Source organism: Aethalodelphis obliquidens, unplaced genomic scaffold (assembly GCF_003676395.1).
Source record: "Aethalodelphis obliquidens isolate GAN/ISIS:26980383/991018 unplaced genomic scaffold, ASM367639v1 scaffold4, whole genome shotgun sequence".
NCBI classification, from domain to species: Eukaryota; Metazoa; Chordata; class Mammalia; order Artiodactyla; family Delphinidae; genus Aethalodelphis; species Aethalodelphis obliquidens.
Window position 1 is genome coordinate 59,615,279 of NW_020837948.1, and position 21,629 is coordinate 59,636,907.

The window sequence follows — 21,629 nt, forward strand, 5'->3', positions numbered from 1 at the left end:
TGGTGGGAATGTAAATTGATACAGCCACTATGGAGAAAATTATGGAGGTTCCCTAAAAAACTAAAAACAGAGCTACCCTACAACCCAGCAATCCCACTACTGGGCATATATCCTGAGAAAACCATAATTCAAAAAGAATCATGTACCACAATGTTCATTGCAGCACTATTTACAATAGCCAGGACATGGAAGCAACCTAAGTGTCCACTGACAGATGAGTTGAAAAAGAAGATGTGACACATATATACAATGGAATATTATTCAGCCATAAAAAGAAACGAATTGAGTCATTTGGAGCGAGATGGATGGACCTAGATTCTGTCATACAAAGTGAAAATAAGTCCAAAAGAGAAAAAAAATACCGTATGCTGACACATATATATGGAATCTAAAAAAAAAAAAAAAAGTGGTTCTGAAGAACTTAGGGGCAGGACAGGAACAAAGACACAGATGTAGAGAATGGACTTGAGGACACTGGAAGGGGGAAGGGTAAGCTGGGACGAAGTGAGAGAGTGGCACTGACATATATACACTATCAAATGTAAACTAGATAGTGGGAAGCAGCTGCATAGCACAGGGAGATCAGCTGTGGGCTTTGTGACCACCTAGAGGGGTGGTATAGGGAGAGTGGGAGGGAGAGAGACACAAGAGGGAGGAGATATGGGGATATATGTATATGTATAGCTGATTCACTTTGTTATACAGCAGAAACTAACACACCATTGTAAAGCAACTATAGTTCAATAAAGATGTTAAAAAATAAAATAAAATAAAACGAAAGACACCTCATTAACGTAGCAAAAGACACTTTTTATCACTCAGCACTTAGGAAATTCAAAAGAGTTTTAAGAGCTCTGTGCCTATGGAATCAAAAAAAAAAAAAAGGTTCTGATGAACCGAGGGACAGGACAGGAATAAAGATGCAGACGTAAAGAATGGACTTGAGGACATGGGGAGGGGGAAGAGTAAGCTGGGACGAAGTGAGAGAGCAGCATTGACATATATACACTACGAAATGTAAAATAGATAGTGGGAAGCAGCTGCATAGCACAGGGAGATCAGCTCTGGGCTTTGTGACCACCTAGAGGGGTGGCATAGGGAGGGTGGGAGGGAGACACAAGAGGGCGGGGATATGGGGATATATGTATATGTATAGCTGATTCACTTTGTTATACAGCAGAAACTAACACAACATCGTAAAGCAATTATACTCCAATAAAAATGTTAATAAATAAATTGTGGTACATTCATACCTGGTATACAACTCAACAATAAAAAGAAATGAACTGCTGACATACACAGCCATCTAGATGATGCAGAGAATTGTACTGAGTGAAAAAAAGCCAATCCAAAAGGGACATACTGTGTATATAATCTATCTAACATGCATGTAATTTATATAACTGGTTTGAAATGACAAAATTATAGAAAGAACAGATTAGTGATTGCCAGCAGTTGGGGACAGGAGGGAAGTAGGTGTGGCTATAAAATGGCCAGATGAGGAATCCTCATTGTGATAGGAATGTTCTGGCGTTTTGCTGTATCCCTATCAGTATCCTGGTTGTGGTACTGTATTATAGCTCTGTAAGATATTACCATTGGGGAAAAATAATTTTAAAATGCCACCCCCCGACCCAATCCTATCAAACAACACACTAGGGGTTGGGAGCACAGAATACCTCGTTCTGAACAAGCTTTAGGAGATTCCTATGTACCTGAAATTGGAAAACCACTGCTATATATCAAGTATGTTCCACATGTTCACAACTTCTCACCAACACTGCAAGTTCCCACTGACTAAATTACCATCATATTGCAGCCCAGCCTCCTGAGATCTATGGAGTCCCCGAAGTTGGAGTGTGGGATTTCCCCAGACTCTCTCATACATCCTTCAACAGCTTGCTCTCCCTCTGCTCCTACAGAGTGCCACTCCCACAGCCATTGTCTGAGGACTTTGCTAATATATTCTTCAGGAGATAACTTTATTTACATAGTATTGGAAGGAAGCCCTTTCCATACCCACTAAGCATGTCCACCAACAGAAACACAAAAGCAGACTTAATCCTTCTCTCTGAACACCGAAGATTTTCCTTTTCATCCAAAAGACCACCAGGCTCACCCTGTGTAATAGCCAATTTCCCAAAACTTGTCCTCAAATTCCATAAAATTAAATAAAAAATATATCTGGTAAAGATGTGAAATTTTTGTTAACTATGAAAGTGACACAAGAACGAAAAAATGTTTTCAATGATTAGAATTAAAAGTCATGATTGTTTGTATCAAGGAAAGAGAGATGATGCAAATACTTTCAAATGATAAAATAATCTCGCACTTCATTTCTGAATGCACTCACTCAGATTCAAGTTCACCAAGACACAATCAGACATTTTTATTCAAACTGTCTTCCCAAGTACTTTACGGTCTCTTAACCTGGCACGGTGTATGTTTCAGGTGAATTATGAAGATGGAACAGGTCTAGGACTTTAAAGATAATATGCAAAGCAGATAGTGCTTTGATTAGAAACTTATTACTAGTGTGGATTTTTACATTGTTAGACATGAGGAAGAAGATTTTGGGCAACTGTCAGGATTCTTTTTGTGTATTAAAAATATTCGTATTTAAGCATATTTAAATGTTTAACCTATAGACCAACAGCTAAACTCAACCGGTGTGTGTGACAGGGTGAAACTGATACAAAATTAATATTTTGGAGGGGACATTTTGGCATCTACTTAGAGAACACCAAACTAAAGTAATTAGCGATAGATCTCCATGCCTTTCCTCAAATGCTGTAAGTGACTGCAAAACATAGCATTGGAGTGAATTCCTGGTGTGTTTTTCCCAAGTGACCCCTTCATTCAATAAATACTTATAGTACCAAGCACTGTTCTAGGTGTTGAAATACAGTGGTAACCAAAGAGACGAGACTCCCTGCCTCACTGGGACTTACAGACTAGTGATGTTAGAAAGCCTTCCCAGAATGTCACTGTGGATATCACAAAGATATATTCTTAACTCAGATCCCAGCTATGCCGCTTATGAGATGTGTGACCTTGAGAAAGTCATTACTTCTCCATGCCTCAGTTTTAGGGAAAATAAATATTTGCCTCACTGTGTTGTGATGGTTAAGTGAGGTAATATAATGGAAGTACCTTGAAAGTCCCTGCCATGTTAAGGCTGCTGGATACATGTTATTTAACTTCTGTATTAGCATGTTTTAAATGCAGAGCCTCTTTCAGAGAGATCGGGGACCAATACAAATTGTCAAAAGTAAGGTGTTTTTTCTTTTTAACTAGGAGAGTGGCACAGCCCATTCTCACTGATGCTTCAAACATCCCAAGCACCTAAAAAGTGCCTCCTTTGAGTGAGATTTGCTTGTCTTATCCCCCAGGCATGAACGCCAGGGCTTTCATGATAATAGATCTGCCTCACTCTTCCTAAAATTAGCAGCACTTATCTTGGAGATATATCACGGGCCACTCAAGAAGGCATGTTACTAGAGAGCCCATCACATCAAGAAGTCTAAGTAGGGAATTCCTTGGTGGTCCAGTGATTAGGACTCCACGCTTTCACTGCCGAGGGCAAGGGTTCAATCCCTGCTTGGGGAACTAAGATCCTGCAAGCCGCACAGCGCAGCAAAAAAAAAAAAAAAAAAAAAGTCTAAGTAAATTTTCTCCAGCCAAGTCCTGTGACACACAGAAGAGTCACTGGCTATTAAAAGCTCTCAGACATCGGTCATACACACCAACATCAAATAAAAGACAACCAGCTAAACCGAACTGTCAATAATCATAATGAAATCAATTCCAGTTCTCTGCAGGCTTTGAATACTCTAGACAGTTTGCATACCTTTAGGCTTTGAGGTTTTAAGAATTTTAACCCTTTCTCACCTGTTGTACTAGAATATCTCCGATTCGGTTGATGACGAAATTCCTGTCGTTGCCAATACAGGATTCTTGCCTTCGCTCCTTCATACTATAGAAGAAATGCCTGTGGATTTCAAGTAACTCATCTAAACAGGGGAAGATTTTATCCACAGTGCTGTGGTCAAGCTGCAGCTCCTCCTTCATCCCTTTCCTGAAGATCTCGGACATGATGAACAGGGTCTGGATGTGATGCATTTCTGTCTGCATTAGCTCTGAAACAGGTGAGCAGAAACAAGCTTTAAAAAAACAAGTGTCCTCTGATGTTAACTAGACTTACTGTGGTGATCATTTTGCAATATAGACAATTATCATTAAGTTGTACACCTGAAACTAATATAATGTATGTCAATTATACCTCAATTTTTTAAAAAGTATCCCTATTGACCTAAATTAGTAGCTAAACACTGTATGTTACACAAATAAAAAAAAAAGAGGGAATGTTTAGGAATAATAATATTCTTCTGTTGAAGTCAGCATTAATTAAACATTTAATGTAAGCTCAAAATATTAACCTATTCTCTTTTTTCCAGACATTATATGAGGATATGTATAAGTCAAGTCCAAGATGTAAGAATCCAATGTATCAAACTTTCATAATATAACCAGCTAACATCTTTAGGTATCTTCAGTTGGGCACCAGGTTTTATTTTCCCCTGAATGCTCTATAAAATGTAACTTAGTTTACCTCTTTTCTTTCTTTTTCCTTATTTCATTTTGTGTGTGTGTGTGTTTTGTACTGAGTAGGAGCACAACTAATTTGGTGAATTATGTTGAATTAAATATAGTAAAGTTCCTCAATGTATACAACAGTAGGTCCTTTCTATTATTGGATCTGCCTCTGAAATTCCATTTTCCCCAGGAGAAAACAATGTGTCATGATGAAGGGACATCATCAAGAAAGTGAAAAGACAACCCATACAATGGGAGAAAATATTTGCAAATCATGTACTTGATAAGGGACTTGAGTCCAGAATCTATAAAGAACTCTTATGACTCAACAACAACAAAAAAACCCACTTCAAAATAGGCCAAAGATTTGAATAGATGTTTCTCTAAAGAGATACACCAATAGCCAATGTGCACATGAAAAGATGCACAACATCATTAGCCATCAGGGAAATACAAACCCAAACCACAATGAGACACCACTTTACACACACTACAATAATTGTAAGTTAAAGGATGAACAATAAAGAAGCCTTGGTAAGATGTGGAGAAATTGAAACCCTCATACACTGCTGGTGTGAATATAAAATGGTACACCTGCTTTGGAAAACAGGCAGTTCTTCAAAAGGTTAAACATAAAGTATGATGTGACCCCCAAAGTGGGAACAACCCCAAATGACCATCAAGTCATGATTAGATGAACACAGTGTGGTATATCTATACAATGAAATATTACTCAGCCACAAAAAGGAACAGAGTGCTGATTTCTATTACAGCATGGATGAACCTTGAAAACAATACGTTAAGTGAAAGAAGCCAGGCCCAAAACACTAAATATTGTAATGTTCATAGGGACATATTCATAGGGACAGAAAGTAGATTAGTGGTTGCCAGGTACTGGTGGGAGGGGACAAAGGGGAGCGACTGCTAATGGGCACAGGGTTTCTTTCTGGAGTGATGAAAATGCTCTGGAATTAAACAGTGGTTGACGGTTGCACAACTTTATAAATATACTAAAACTTTACAAATACACTACAATATAAATTATGTACTGTAAGGGGTGAATTTTATATCTCAATGTTTTGTGAATATATCTCAATTTTAAAAATGCATCATGAGAGAAAACAATAATTCCCAATTTGTAGGAGCATCAGAAGTACAAGTTCTAGATTAATATTTCCAAACTCACGTACATGTTTTGAAAAAGAACACAAAACATCAGCCATGGAGGGTAAACAAATCTACACGTAGCTTTGTTTATTATTTTATCATAAACAAAACTCTAATTGGGAACTAACTTTAAATTATTATTGTTAATTATTGTATCCTACCATATTTTTAATACCTACTCCATACGAAGCATCTACCATATCCGTTAATCCATTTAACTATTATGACCCCCAAAATAGGAATGATTTTCCTTATCTTTAAAAGAGAGACGTGAAGAAGAGAGGTGAAGGATTTTCCCTAGAACACAAGACTTTCTGACCCTGAGGCCATGCTGTGAACTACACGACGTGATAATTCATCCCACATGGGTGAGATTATTTTTAATAATATATGAAATCAAGAAATAAATGAAGAAAAATTACAGTATAATATAAATTAAGTGAGACATACTAAAGGGGACAGCATCACTCTTTCCAAGGTAGCTCCCACCTGCACAGCCCTAGATGTCAGCACACTACACGTCGGCTCCTCTGATCTACGTAACCACCACTTCACACAGGAGAAAAGCGGCCGTCGTCGCCACCGGCCTTTGCGGCCCATGCTTTGCACACACAGGATTAGCAAAAACTAAGAGTTAATCTCATATTTAAAGTAAGGTATCTTCTTGGAACCACTTTTTAGCATCTACTTCATACTTGAAAATTTTTTAAAGTTCTTTTTTTCCTAACTAGTCTACAATCTAACCTCCCTTAATTCAGACGGCCTTCACCCCAAATAGCATGAAATCGTAAAGCCTCCCACATTTGAACTCCATACTCAGGACTGAGGCACACAATCACACACGGCCCTAAGCCAGGTGCCGCCAGTCCCTCTGCATATGTGAGTCGCAGTCTCTGTGGCTGTGTGCAGGCAAACTACAGGGCCCTGCATGCAGCAGCCCTGACTGCCCTACCTTAAAATATGTGAACAGTCACTGTGCTTCGTACAACAGGAGAGGTGAAAGAGTAGAGACCATGCCTAAGTAAACTAGAAAAGGGTAGAAGACATAAAATGTGCTTATACCAGGTACAGACAATGACTCATTTAAGCCTCACAACATTTTAATCCAGAGTATCATTATCCCCATTTCACAAAAGGAAAAACTGAGGTCCATGTGAGTTAAATATTTTATCTGAGACCAAGTAACTAGGAAATGGTAGAACCGGGATTTGAACCTCGCCTTGAATCCAGGTATGTATGGTTTCAAATGCCATGCACTTTCCTCTGCACCACACTGCTGAAGCCCAGAGAGAATGTCTGAAATGCTTACCAAAAATGACATCCTGTCTTTTGATGACATCCTTCTCCTGCCTACTACAAAATGAGGGGTCCACCACCAGACTCCAAGATTCTGCTTCAAAACCCTGGGCGTCACTGCTGAGGTCACTCCACAGAGACGAATCCACGACATCTAATGTGCGTTGAAGAAAGAAAAGAAAAGCCAGACGTGGGTGAACACACGTAACACAAACAGACCTTCACAGGTGCCCATGTTTATGGATTCATCAACCTAAAGAAACCTGCTATGAACATAGAAATACTGTGATATGCAATTGAAACATCTGAAACCAAACAAGCGAAATGGTTCAAATCAAGATCGCCCTCATGAAAGCAAAGCAGAATCAGGTATTAAAATAGTGATTGTGTATATGCCAAAAATATATACATATACTGAAGATTCTTTTGTTTGTTTTCCTTTTGACTTGTTCTATTTTAGTTTTATTTTTAGTAACCTGCAGAGTCCACGATGTGCATACAGAATCTTAAACCCACTGATTTCTTTTGCCCTGGGTTGCTTTGTGCTGTTTACCCAAAACTGAATCTTGTACTTGTCCACTTTATTTGCTCTTTACTTGGCTTGCTGTCCTTAATATAAACATGAAGCAGGGTATAAGGCCTCCAGTCACATGTGAGTACAGATTTTTCTGATAGAATTTGACAACACACATATACCCCTTTCAGGAAAACTAAATTATTTGTCCAAATGGCACTCCTTAGAGATATTCTAGCTCAGAGGAGTCAAGATGTGATGACAATGGATTTAAAATAAGCAGATTCCTGGGGAAGAGTCCACCCCCTTCTCTCAACACTACTCTCCCTTCATTTGGTTTTCCTTTGCCTATTAGTAACGCTAGGATACAACAAGCAATTCCCTAGATTGTCCTTTCCAAAAACATGTTTTTTAAAAATGCTTTCATTCCCCTGGAAGTAGGAGGCAACATATGGGGATAAATATCTCAGCGATCCAGGCAAGTCCAGTCTTAAGTAACTGAAATATGTATTTTTAATGTATGATCCTATACCAATTCATCAATAGCTGTAAAACATTTTTAAAGAAGAACAAGCACATATTTCTTTCTCTTCATGACGTTTATGACATATTCTTTGGGGAATATGTCCCTTTAAAAAGATGCATCATGTTTCCTTGGTCACTATCTGGGAGTCTCCTCTGTGGCTCAATTTGCATTCTTTTTAATCAGAAGAACCTGTAGCTAAGTGACACCGTGAAACAGCATTCTTCTAAAAAGAATAAAAGAAAACGTTTCCATCTTACATCCTTCCGAAAACATTCCTTTCGGCAAATGCTCACAGAAACCCAAGTAAATGCAAAGGCGTCTTCTTCTCACCTTCCATTAAGAAGGAGTCCGTGGAGGGAGGTGAGCCCATGGGCTGGAACAGCTCATCAGACTGAGACCTGCTTTTCCAGGTGCTCCCGTCACTTTCGGACTCCAAGGATGCCCCTGACCTCCTGAAGCTGGAAGGACAGGGAGAAAAGTCAGCCCCAGCAGCAGCTCTGAGATGTCAAGGTGTAAGACCACACTGAGCCTTACCTTTCCAAGGTGATGCCTGGAACGCTTCTGGACAATGGATGGACTTGCCCTGCTGCTTCCTTCCTCCCCGTCGGCAACCCAACAGGCATGGAGGAGGAAGGGTGCAAGGAGAGCCCAGGCGGTGGGACGTCTCTAAATGAAGAATCTGGAAATCAGAATGGATGCTTCATGAGGTTTCCATAGCGGGCAATAATCCCAACGAGTAAAGATGGTCTCTTAAAAGCCAGAAAGCTGAACACTCCAATGACCACTTCTAATGTGTCACAAGCCCAGACTTGAAACTCGTCTCCCTGCCACATCCCAACACCTGCTTCAAATGTCCCTTCCAGTTCACACCCTCCTGGTACCCAGGCTGCAGGCCTGCTTCAGCATATCCACTTGGAGACTGTGGGTGGCTGGAATTACACAAACAGACAAGAAAATGGAATGGGGAAACACTGGGACTGCTTGCCCATAAACCACTGCGTGTTCTCCCTAGAGCCAGCTTTAATTAGATACAAGGTGTTATTAGCACTATTACTAGAACGTACACTGTGTGTATAAACAAGCACACACACACACACAGAGCATGTAAACAGATTGGAACAATGCTGGGGCGTCTGTTCTTTATGGTATAAGAATGTCAGGCAGATGAAACCTTCAAGCCAAGCTGGGCTGTTCTCTCTCACATGTGGAAAATGAAATGATGCCTCAGTACCTTTCTGGTCAGTTTGAAATGTTATGGGCATCCACGCATTTACATTTGATGTGTATTAAAAAGTGACTCTCTGAAAATATTTCAACCCTATGATATTATGTGCTTGGCACACACCTTTCTTAAGTAAAGGGGAAAAATACTTATATGGGACCCTAAGATATTACAAAGGATTCTACACATGCATGATTTAATGTTATTCCTAAGTTAAGAGGAGGAACAGATGGTATTCTATCAATTCTAAGATGCTTTTAAATTATTTTCATGCTTAACCTTATGAAATTGAGAAGTACGTTCCAACAGAGGTCGAAAGGACTTCGGTGAAGAAGCAGGGGAGTAAACAATGTCACACTTGTTACTGCCTGCACTAGTTTACCCTTGTGTAGCATCACACACAGTCACACGTCAACATTAATTTGCATATTTCATTGACCCCCGATTCAAGTGGCTTTTAAAACACTGGTCACACTATGGCAGCATTGAAGTGAAAAGTGACCACAAACTTAAAATGCCTGCCACAAGGCAAGCTATGTAATATTTGAGGCAAAAGAAATTGCAAAATTGCTCACATCAAATCAAAGGATTTTCACTCAGGACAGTGGTGTGACTGATCCTCCCGAGCAATGTAAAGACTGTCATGGACTGCCAATTATCTAAGAGAAATTGTTTACATTTCAACAATGTATTAATTCAAGAAAAAGAGAACCACTGAGTTTAAGCATATGCAAACAAAACTCAGGTATGCCCTGAAATTTCAACTGCCATCCTAATGCAGCTGATGAGATCACAGCCTCAGGCAAGGCTACTAAAAAGTATCAGGTTGCTCTGATAAGGAGCAACAGAGACTGATAAGAATCTATAGATTCTCAACTTGAAGACTTTCTCCTAACTTTGTGATTCTTAAGAAGCATGTGGTGTGTATTGGTCAAGATAAATATGTGCCACTGCTAGGAAAACATAAAATTATGTACATTTAATGTAGTGTTTCTCTTTTCCCCCAAGAGGCTGTTATCAATAGCGCAGTGCGTATTACACTAGCTCGCATCTTAAAATTGAGGCAACATCATAATACCTCCTCCATTCAGCCTTCCCTAATATAAAGATCATACAGTACATGTGGCGCAAAGGCTAGTAGTCTGCCAGAGTTTATGACATTCTTGACTTCTTTGTATAACTAAAAATTATGCCAATTACACCCAGCATATGCTATGAAAGAAGCAATAATTGGGCAAATGAGAGAACAAAAGGATGGGGTATTTTACATTGGAAAAAATGTGTGTATGTATGAAACTGAAAAAAGTTCTTGCCGTTTTCCACATCACTTACTTCCAAGGATGGTCTGCGGTTTGTTCTTATTATATTTCACTTGGAATTTCTGTAAAGAACATTAGAAACGCAAAAAGTAAGATCAAAGCACCACTGGACTACAAGAATGTCCACAGTTACACAGAACAGGCTTCTCATCTATACCATTTTCTTTGTTATTTTATTTCAAACAGAGGAATTCAAAGCAAAAGACATAAAACACAACAAAGAGAAAAATGTGATGACAATGAGATGAGCAAGTTATAAGGAAGGTGTGCCTCACGAGCACGTCTCAGCAAGATCCCAGCTTTAGTAAAAGCCCGATGGAACCAACCGAAAATCTCCAGTTCCTGCGTGCAAACCCAGGCTCAAAAAGGAGTTCTTATCAGCGCTGCCTTTCTCCTACTTGTTCTTTCTGTTCCTGGCTATTCCTCCCGCCTACAGGACACAACGACCTTGAGCACTGAAATGTCATCCTCAACTCTGTGACCTGACACAATGTGTGTTTCAAGTAACACAGAGTTGGGGACTCCATGCTTCCCTCTGAAGGATCATCACGCTCACTCATGTGCATTTCTGGCATGGCTTTAGAGTGGGAGACAAAGGAACGCAATGATAAATACCTCCATCCACTCAAGCCCACCCCCAAACACAGAGAACATTCCTCTAGTCCAGGGGGCCTTACACTGTGGTCCCAGGATCAGCAGCGTCACCTGGGAACATGTTTGAAATGCAAATTCTCAGAATCCACCCAGACCTACTGGATCAGGAATTCTGGGAGCGGGGCCCAGATATCCGTGTTTTAACAGGCCCTCCAGGTGAATCTGATGTGTGCTGATGTTTGAGAATTACTGCTCTAGACTTCATTTACATATGCTCAGGGTTTGCACTGGTAAACCAAGCAGGTCCTGACAGAAAGCCTAACCCACCCACATCATGGAGCGCAAATGGAGCGTTCCCTCTACTTCTACAAGCGCGTAGCTAACTGAATAGGTATACACTTTGAGCATGTGTTATTTTATCACCACAACGACCACTTTAAAAATAAATCTAGACAGTAATAACTAGTAAATCTAAAAACCTAAACAGATAACATGAAGTTATCACTTTAAAACGACCACTTTAAAAATAAATCTAGACAGTAATAACTAGTAAATCTAAAAACCTAAACAGATAACATGAAGCAACAAGCTGCACACAAGCATGTGACATTCACACACGACTGAGAGATTACCTTGGTACACGGAGAGGCGGCATCTTTACAGCCCTTATGTACATTTGCATTACAGTCTGGAACAAAAGGAAAAGATAGAAAAGTGTCCATCTTATTTAAGTTAATCTGCAAAGTGAAATGCATACGACTACATCATGCTTTTAAGGGTCATTATAAAAATAACACATAAACATTAAAAATATTTAGAAAACTTAAAAAGGAAAGAAAAAATATAAATCACATGTAGCCCCACCACCAGAGCAGAACATCTAGTAACGCTTTTTGCATTAAATTCTATTTTGCCTGCCTGATAATCACATGGCTACATCTGCTTTCTTTCCCTTAGTTTGTCGAAATACAAGTGTATCCTTATCCTTTTGCATTCCTCTACTTTAGATCTTTCTGAAAATTAAACCTTTAGATATTTCTTGTCAGCAATATAACGCTGTATTTTCTATAATCTATTCTGACAATCTGTTTTTTGTTTGTTTGTTTTTTGGCCGAGTGGCTTGTGGGATCTTAGTTGCCTGACCAGGGATCGAACCCGGTCCCTGCAGTGAGAGCACGGAGTCCTAACCACTGGACCGCCAGGGAGTTCCTTCTTTGTCCTTTTTAAATTAATATTTTTAGTAATTTGTATTTTATATACCCTTTTACAATTTATATGGTAATCAGCGCTCTCTTTGGATTATTTTGTCCATTTACTTTGTGCTTTATATTGCTTTCTTTTCTATTTTTATTCCTCTCTGGCTTTTTTTGGATCAATTAAATATTTTTTCTAATTACTTTCTTAATTTTTACAAGTATGGGACATATTTTTAGCTTAATAATTTTTACCCTAGATATTTTGACATTCATATTTAACTTAGTAAAATCTGAAATGAATAGCTTTACGGTCCTTCAAACCACACAAGGATATTTGAATATATGAACCTCACTTCCTCTCCCTCTTAGGTGTTCATCTTGCTGGTTTAAGCCCAGCGGACAGTATTACTGTTTTACGCTGTCAATGTTCTTCATTCTTTCTCGCATCTCCCATCATTTTTCTGGATCGCTTTTAGTACATTCTTTAGAATTTCCTGAAGTTCTGTTGGCGGCACACCCTCTGCAGCCTTCCTCGGTGTCCTTGGGGGACTGGTTCTAGGAGCCCCTGGGGATGCTCAAGTCCCTTATATAAAATGGTGCAGTACAATGAATACAGTCGACTCCCGTATGGACAGACTTAACTGCCGGTCGCACTGTTAATATCTTAGATTCCTTCTGCACAGGGTCTTATCGATTATGAAACCTGAAATCATGCATGACATACACTTCTGTGTCTGCCTGAGAACTCATGTACTACTATATGCCCTGTATTAGTAAGGGACTTCTGACATATGGCAACTGCCTGCTCGCACCCCAGGGAAAACGCCTATGAAGACGGAAAGAAAGAAAATGCACAACAATGCTAGAGAAAATGTACTGCCAGGCTCCGAGAGAATTCCTACTAACTAGAGGAAACCAAATTAAAAGAGAAAAGTTAGCAGCTTGCCCACGTTTTACTTCACGAAACAACGTGGCCGCATCTCACTGAAAGAAGTAAGGGAACACTTTGCCTGTCCCCTCGTGTCCGCAGGCTCAGAGAGCTCCCTGCACGGGGACTACTTCCTGCCAGGCTGCTGTCTTCTTGCCCCCTCTGCCCTCCCACCCTCACATCACCTACCACCACAGCCTCATCCTGCCCACCCCACCCCGAGACGCTGAGTGCACATGGAGGAGCTAGAGGCTTATCAGAAACTTCAGGAGAAAAATCCTTCCACAAGGGTAGCAGGGCTCACTGAGGCCCATCAAACAGTGACTGCAGCCCCTTGAGAATGGAGCAAGATGCTGAGCCCACAACCTTCCTCCCGCTGTAGGTCTTCGGCGGCACCCAGCCAACACCTCAATGGCCAGTGAGCAGAAGACAAGCTGGTCCACGTACTGGTCCTGCAGGCAAACATCAAAATGGCATGGCTCTCTCCTCACCCCAGAACAAGAGAATGAAAGGATAAGGAAAAAAGTAGAAGCTAGGAGGTACCACAGAACAAAGTTATACTGAAAACTCACAGGAAGAAGGAGCCACTGAATATTATGAAATCCAGAAATGGAGAAGAAAAATTTGGATATTTGAAATGTGTCCTCCCTAAGAGACACAAAACAGACATAAAATAGGACCAAAAGGCCGTGAAGGGAGTATAGGATGTGACCATAGGCCAGCAGGATGACAGGGAAACGGAGCTTTGTGAGACGACAAAGAACTACAAGGAAGAAAAAAGAGCAAGAGAGCGGAATTTAAACCAAATTGAGAAGATTCGATGTGACAAAGTATCAAAGCAGTGCTATGAAATTAAACTTGAAAGAGTCCCTCCAGAATGTGGAGAAAAAGAAGTGTATAATTATCAAACAAGATGTCATACAAATATGACAGATAACAGATCACACTTCTCTAAGGAAGAAATCAGAAAAATGAGGTCAGAAGTAACAACTGACAGCCGCAACTGACAAAAACTTTTAGAAAGCTTAAGAAGAACCAAAAAAGGCAAATCAAAAGGTCTTACTGTTTTCTAGGAAAAAAATCATTAAATTATACCTATTCTATAGACACAGTCTGACAATATCCCTACGATCAAAAAATTAAAAGTCCTCAAGCATCTAGGCAGAAAAAGCAGGTTACCAGCAAGGGAATGAGGACAGGCCGGCCCCAGAACTTTCTACTGTACTATAATATTAAATGCCCAGATATAAGGGACCACTGTTGGCAGAGTCTTGAGGGGAAAAGGTTTGACTGAAGAATTTACTTAGCCAGATAAAATTGGTTTTATTGTGTGAAAGAAGCGAAGATATACCCTTAGATACACAAGCTTTCAGAAAACAGATTACTCCAATGACCTTCTTGGAAAAAAAATTACCTGAAATCCTATTGCCTATTAAAAGCAGAATCAAAATTAAGAGTTCAGAATGGATCAGTTTTATTGAAGGGAAAAAAAAAAAGAGCAAAAGTGAGCACTGAAGCCAAAGAATCACATCTAAGAAATTACTGTTAAGTAGAGACACAGAACTGAATACAAATATCAAATTATTGTTGAAATAGAAAATTAGTCCTGAAAGATTAAACACACATTATAAAAGTAATAATAATGAATTCAGCATACTCACAGAGGCTAGGGGGAAAAAAGGGTAACTATAAGGGAAATAAGAGTATTCAATAATAAGCCTCACACAGCCTTAAAGTTATCATTAGTTAGGTATTAAAAGAGCATATCTTGCCCAATCCCTGAAGAAGATAAAAGACAACAACACACGGTCTAAATAGCTGAACCAGACATCAAGGAAAACAGCAAAGAACTATAAAAGATAGTTGACAGTTGTAAAATTAAATGTAAATAAGGAAAAAACCCTTATAAAACAAGGTCTCTCAGTTACATTACAGATTACCTATAGCTAGATTAAAGATACACGCCTCAAATTAAAAACACAGAAATAGGTAAGAGAAATACAAACAAAAGGAAAGCAAGAAGAATATTAATTTTAAACAAAGTAAAATTCTTATAAACGGCATTTAACCGCATTAGGGTAGTTTTAAGTTTATGGAAGTTAAATATGCAGTGAAGTTGTGATTAAACGTCTGTGCATCAAATAATGTGACATCAAAATATAGGCAGTGATATCTATTTATAACAAGGAATTTCATAGAAATACAATATTTGTGGAAAACCAGCAACGCAGGCTTTAATAAAGAATACAGACACCAAGATTTTGAATATTTATATTATTTGTTTTATATCATATTGTATTTTTAAGATTAGAAATATTAATATCCACAATTTAAAAATACACCATGAAGTAGGATTATTTACCAATAACGGCAGTCTGAACGTTGTATTCTCCTACCCAATGTAAAAAACTTAATAACCAAAGTTTAAATGCCCAATACTCCCCTCCCCCCAAAACTGTAACTCTTAAAACTTCTAAAAGACTATGGTTAAAGAGGAAATTAAACATATACTCAAACTGATTCTAGAATTTAATCTAAGGCAATGATCAAAGATGTGGGCAGTGATATGTGGAAAAGAATGCTCCTTGCAACATTATTTACGTTGTGAAGAAATGGGAAAAAACTTAAATGCACAACAAGTAAGGAACAATTAAGCACATCTGATATCATCAAATGAGACATTAGCATACAAAGCTGACTTTTTTAGTGATTAGGAGGGATTCCATAAAAATATGAATAGCAATTTTCTCTAGGCGGTAAAAGTCTGAATAATTTTGTTTCTCCTTAAACCTTGTATCTTCTATGAATTCCGCTGCCTTTTTTAAAAAAATTAATGACCATTTTAAAAGCTAAATATAATCTATGTACTTTCAGCAATTTCCATCTTCCACTAAAACTTTCATGACCATCCACTTGACCAACTCAGTATGAACCAACATATTCTGTACTGCAAGAATTTGCCTTTCAGCGATCCCTAAGCTTTCAGTAATCATTAACTACATGTGAGTGTCTAAGGGCCCAGCTTTGCGATAGCTGCTGTAGGGGATACAAAAGAACCATTATGTGACTATAGACCTCCAAGAACATAAAGTCTATGCTAGTAGTTAAAATCAGAAGAGGCTGTACATGCCCCAGTATTAAAATGGATAGGATAAATAGCTCCTAAGTGTGATGTGCAGGAACTCAGGCCACAGTGGTCAAGGAAGACCTCCCAAGAAGAGGCAAGAAATCTGGATGAAGTAGAGGAGCAGGGAAAACTGAGAGATAGGATATTATCGTAAGTGAAGGAACAGAGGCAGGAAAACATACACAGTGGGAGAAAAGACAACAGGCCTGGCAAGGCCTCTGGCTGTAAACCAAGGCTGAACAGGGAAGTAACCGTAGGACTAGCTGGCAGGATGCAGGCAGAACCGAATGCACATCTGAAAAGCCTGGGCTTAGTCCAGTAAACAAAAAAGAGAGAAGCCCTCAAGCATATGTGTGTGGATGGAAGCAGTGCTTCATTAAGATTAAGGTGGTGAAAGTATCCAGAATGAATTGTAAGTGAAAATACCTAGAGAGGGGGGAAACTAGAACAGTTTGCTGTCCGCGGTCCAGAGGTGGTGATGAGAAGCCACCAGAGCAGGAACAGTGAGAAGAAATGAAAAAGGGACCACATGGACTGGGGTGCCAGGAGGAAGAGGAACTAAGAGTTAACATGCCCAACATTCGAGCTGGTACCATCAACACAGCAAGAACAGCCTTCTGCATGTGGACTGTAAGGTCGGTGTTAGACACGTTGGTCTGGGAGACAAGAAGATCTTTGGGTGATGATGCCCACAGACAGGGTGTGCCCGGGACAGTCTTGGTTTACACTGTAGCTCTGCCATAATGCTCAAATATAGCCACAAGTTACATGGGGGCTCAGCCTCTCTTGGCAACCAGAAATATGGAATTAGAAAGTGAGCGATAAAGACGTGAATATGGGAAGAACAGGCTTAAGTACAGTATTTTAGAACAAAAGACTGGATGGCTATACTTAGAAACAATACCGAGAAAAGAACAGATGCCCAAGAACTGAGTTTGGAGGGTACTCAAAGCTAGGAGAAAGGAGACAATACAGGTGGTAAACAGAAGAGTAGTGTGCCATGGAAAAGAGGACATCTACCTACACAAAGGGACAATAAACATGGAAACAGGAGAGAGATCAGTGAGTCTGAGAACAGTAACGAGGAAAGATGCTAAGGTCAAGGGCAAGACATCTGTTAAGTAGTGGGAACAGAGGCCAAAATCAGATGGTTAAGGAAGAAGTGGCAGGAAGAGATGTCAGAGCAGTGAGCAGAGGTTGCCCAACTTGAGGAGTTTGTCTTAAAATGAGGGGAGAGAAAGGTCATGGATGTGGCTGGGGGGTACAGCTGAAGAGATCCAGCCCTATGAACAAGAAGAGAGCCACAACCGATGAAACATATGCCATCAAACCCATAAACTGACTGCTGACATGGGGGCAAGCCATTAACAACCCATGAACAGGGACTTCCCTGGTGGTCCAGTGGCTGGGACTCCACGCTCCCAGGGCAGGGAGCTGGATCCCACAAGCCACAACTGAGAGTTCGCATGCCACAAGTGGAGATCTCACATGCCGCAACTAAAGACCCCACATTCCACAACTAAAAAGATCCCGCATGCCGCCACTAAAACATCCTGTGTGCCGCGGCTGAGACCCAGCACAGCCAAATAAATAAATAAAATGAATGTTTAAAAAAAAATCCACAAACAATACTTTTGGCAAACTTCTAAAAAATTAGCAAATTAAATCACAGCTGAACTGCTTGATGCTATCTGTTTTTTAATTAGTAGACTTTAGTTTTTAGAGTAGTTTTATTATTATTATTATTTTGCTTGATGCTATCTCAGGTCACATAAAAGGAAGAAATCAAGTCTCCAAGGAAAGCAAGGTTCAAGCATGCAGTGAAATTGGCATCATTAAAGACAGTGTGAATGGATACATTTAAATTTTTAATTTAATCATTTCTAGGAATTTAATGAAGAACTTTACATATAACCTTCCTCTGCTCTTCACCTCCCTTTGTACTCCCATCCCATCCTCCAAATGTTCCCCTAATTCTGGCCACCAACAAACACCATGAAATGGATTTCACCTGCCTGGGCCTAAATTCTTTTGCACTGAAATATTCTTTCACTCCATAAATATTTACTAAGCCCCTGCTACGCAAAAGCATTGTTCTAGGCACTGTGGATATAGCAGAGAACAAAATCAACAGACAAAAATCCATCCCTCGTAGAGTTTATATTCTGGTGAAGGAGATAGATAATAAAATTGACAAACAGAACAGAGAGTAAGTTAGATGATGTTGAATGCTATAGTGGGATAAAAAGGAGGAAAAGGGGGCAAATGAGCCAAGCAGAGGGTGGTCAAGAAAGACCTGACTGGGGGGTGTTATCTGAAGCAGACCTGAAGGAGGTGAGGGGAGCTAACTGAGGGGAGAGCACTGCAGGCAGAGCGAACCACAGGAAAGGCCCCACGGCAGGAGCATGCCTGACGCCCGGAGTATTGGAAGAACAGCAAAGATGCCAGAGGGACTGAAGCAGAGAGTGGGAGGAGTGGATGACAGGAGAGATCATGGGGGCCTTGCAGCCACTGTCAGGGCTCTGGCCATCCTCAGGATGACAGGAAGCCGTCGGAGGATCTGGAACACAAGGACAAGTGCCTTGACAAACTCGCTCGGACTGAGATTTTGAGAACTATGCTTTTTGCAGTAAAAGCACAAGGAGACCAGTTGCAAAGCTACTGAAATGATGGCTTTAGACCAGGGTGATAACAGTGGCAGGGGTGAGAAGAGGCTGACTTCCACATATATTTTGAAGATAGAGCCAAGAGGAATGCTGAAGAGTGTGGGACTGAGAGAAAGAGAGGTACATAGAAATACTCCAAGGTTTTTGGCACGAGCATTTGGCTGGAATGATGGAACTGCCATTAAACTGAGAGGGTCGGTTTGTAGGTGGGCACAGAAGGGGGAGAATGGAGCTCCATTTGAGATGCTGTTCAGACATCCAAGTGGAGACATCAGAAGGCAGTGAGGTGTAACAGTCTGGGTTCTAGGAGAGACTATCGCCTGTGGACACAAAGTACTGACTCAACCATCCTGGGTCATTGCTTGCTGATGAAACCACACACAGACATGAAAACAAAAGTCTACATGAACACACTTAGCACTGGCAGTATTCTCAGGGAGCTTCCTGTTTGGGGAGGCAAAGCACGCACGAAGACAGCACGCATGGGGCCCGAGAACTTACTGGAACACTGGAACGACTCTTTCCCCAGGAGCGTTTTATCACAAACCAAACACTGTAGAGTCCCAGCAAATGTTCCAGGGACAAACTGATGTCGACTCAGTTTCTCTTTGTCTTTGGCATCCTTGCCTTTTGTCTTTAGATGTGGCAGCAGCAGCAAAGTGGGGAGAAAAGAGAAATGCTCAGAGCCAATCGACTTACAGAAGTCATACAAAGTCTCTACGTGTTCTATCAGGACAGAAGGGCCACACACCAAGAAGTGGGATAATGCCAAAATGTAACAGCACCCAGGATGAAGTGGTCTCAGTATTTTCAATGACTTGGACAATACCCTATAAGGAATATAGAGGTTTTTAAATATGTGTGTACAAAACCTAAGGTAAATGATTTTAAAGGGAAAGTGGAAACTATACTAATTGCTCAGAAACTGAGCATCTACGCTTTATAGACGATAGGCATAAAACCTTAATTACCTTAGATTTATTCCGAGGGCTGGTCATCCTGTTCATGAGGAAGCTGAAAGTTCGGCTCACTTTGTACTTTTCAGACTCTGATTTGGCAGGTATGATGTATTTATCCCATTCTTCTTCCTGAATTCTACAAAAAAGAATCTGTTATCATAGCTTATAAAACTTACCAGAGGGAGCAAAAGAGAGCAGTCATACAGATGTGTGTGTATGTATGTGTGTGTATGTATACAAACACACAGATGTATTTTGTACATATTATTTTTATACATATATACTTTTCAGGCTTTAATGGTTATTCTAAAGATAAGGATAGAAACTATTAAAAATATATCTTATAGATGAACAGGTGGATAAGTGTATGATAAAGCAACTATCTCACAATGTTAACACTTACAGAATCTAAGTGGTGGAAATAGGTATTCTAATATATAATTCTTTCAGCTTTTCTGCATACTTTAAAATTTTCATATTAAAATATTAGAGAAAGAAAGGAAATCTTACACTTATAATTTTACCCTGAAAACATTCATCTCCCTGTTTACTAGGCTAATAGAATTTTCCTAGCACATAGAAGCCAAATAACCAACGACATCAAACTGGATTTTATTTATTTTTAGAACAGAGATAATACTCAGCAGACACACATTTCCTTTGTCAATACAGCCTGAGAAACAGACTGTCTGCCTCATGGTTCCATCTGCCCCACTCAATCAGGATATTTGCAATCTGAGACTCTAGGTTGCAAAGGAGAGAACATTGTGGAAATTCCCCCCAAATAAGAGGCAAGTTAGAGGTAATTGTACCCAACCTGTGAACACACTGAACATCACTGATTTTCCTCTAATCCACAGAATCATTCTTTAGGGAAAAAAAAAGTCCCAGCTATGAAGAGGAAATTTCCCTGGAACTTTTATATTTCCCCTAGAACTTTCTCTGATGGTCTTGTATTCTAATATTATTACAAAGAAAGAAAGAAAGAAAGAAAGAGTGAATATATTAAAGACCAACAAAAGTATCACGTCAAACCAGATAACACTTCTGCAGACAATTTCCAAGATGAACATTTAATAACCCATGTCTCTCCTATCCCTCAAACTTCTTACTTGTCAGCCTTAGTGGCTAATACATTCATCTCTGGGAAATACCTTCAAAAGCAATCATACTATTGATATGCACCAAAATACATACGATTACATTTTACAAAAAGGACTTAAAAGACAACTTCTAGGACTTCAGTTTTTCTCATCTGATCAAAGACTAAGTTATTTCTAAGGCCCTTTCTCACGCTTAAATATAATTAAGTACTTAACTGGTACATATTAAACAAAACTAAGTTATTTGACCTCTGTATTAGATAATTGAGAGTTCAAACCTCAGTGAATGCATTTAGCATAAATAATAAATTACTTCAGAGCTACCTCAGGTATAGTCAGGACAGTGGGTGTCCTGCCACTCAAACCCTGCACAGTCCATGAAATTGGGTTTGCTACTGAGAGAAAACAGTTGAAAA

General features: G+C 39.7%; 1 protein-coding gene across 8 annotated transcripts in view; it reads right to left on the reverse strand.

Annotated features, from left to right (window-relative positions):
- Window positions 1-21,629, reverse strand: part of ARHGEF28 (Rho guanine nucleotide exchange factor 28) — a 311,929-nt gene that overhangs the window by 74,403 nt on the left and 215,897 nt on the right. For all 8 annotated transcript variants that reach the window (XM_027100839.1, XM_027100838.1, XM_027100840.1 and 5 more), the window contains 8 exons: window positions 20,123-20,246; window positions 19,653-19,785; window positions 11,867-11,922; window positions 10,654-10,702; window positions 8,634-8,778; window positions 8,430-8,557; window positions 7,073-7,213; window positions 3,892-4,139 (listed from right to left, as the gene is read on the reverse strand). In XM_027100839.1, the coding sequence (XP_026956640.1) occupies window positions 3,892-4,139; window positions 7,073-7,213; window positions 8,430-8,557; window positions 8,634-8,778; window positions 10,654-10,702; window positions 11,867-11,922; window positions 19,653-19,785; window positions 20,123-20,246 (1,024 nt within the window). The remainder of the gene's footprint in view (window positions 1-3,891; window positions 4,140-7,072; window positions 7,214-8,429; window positions 8,558-8,633; window positions 8,779-10,653; window positions 10,703-11,866; window positions 11,923-19,652; window positions 19,786-20,122; window positions 20,247-21,629) is intronic.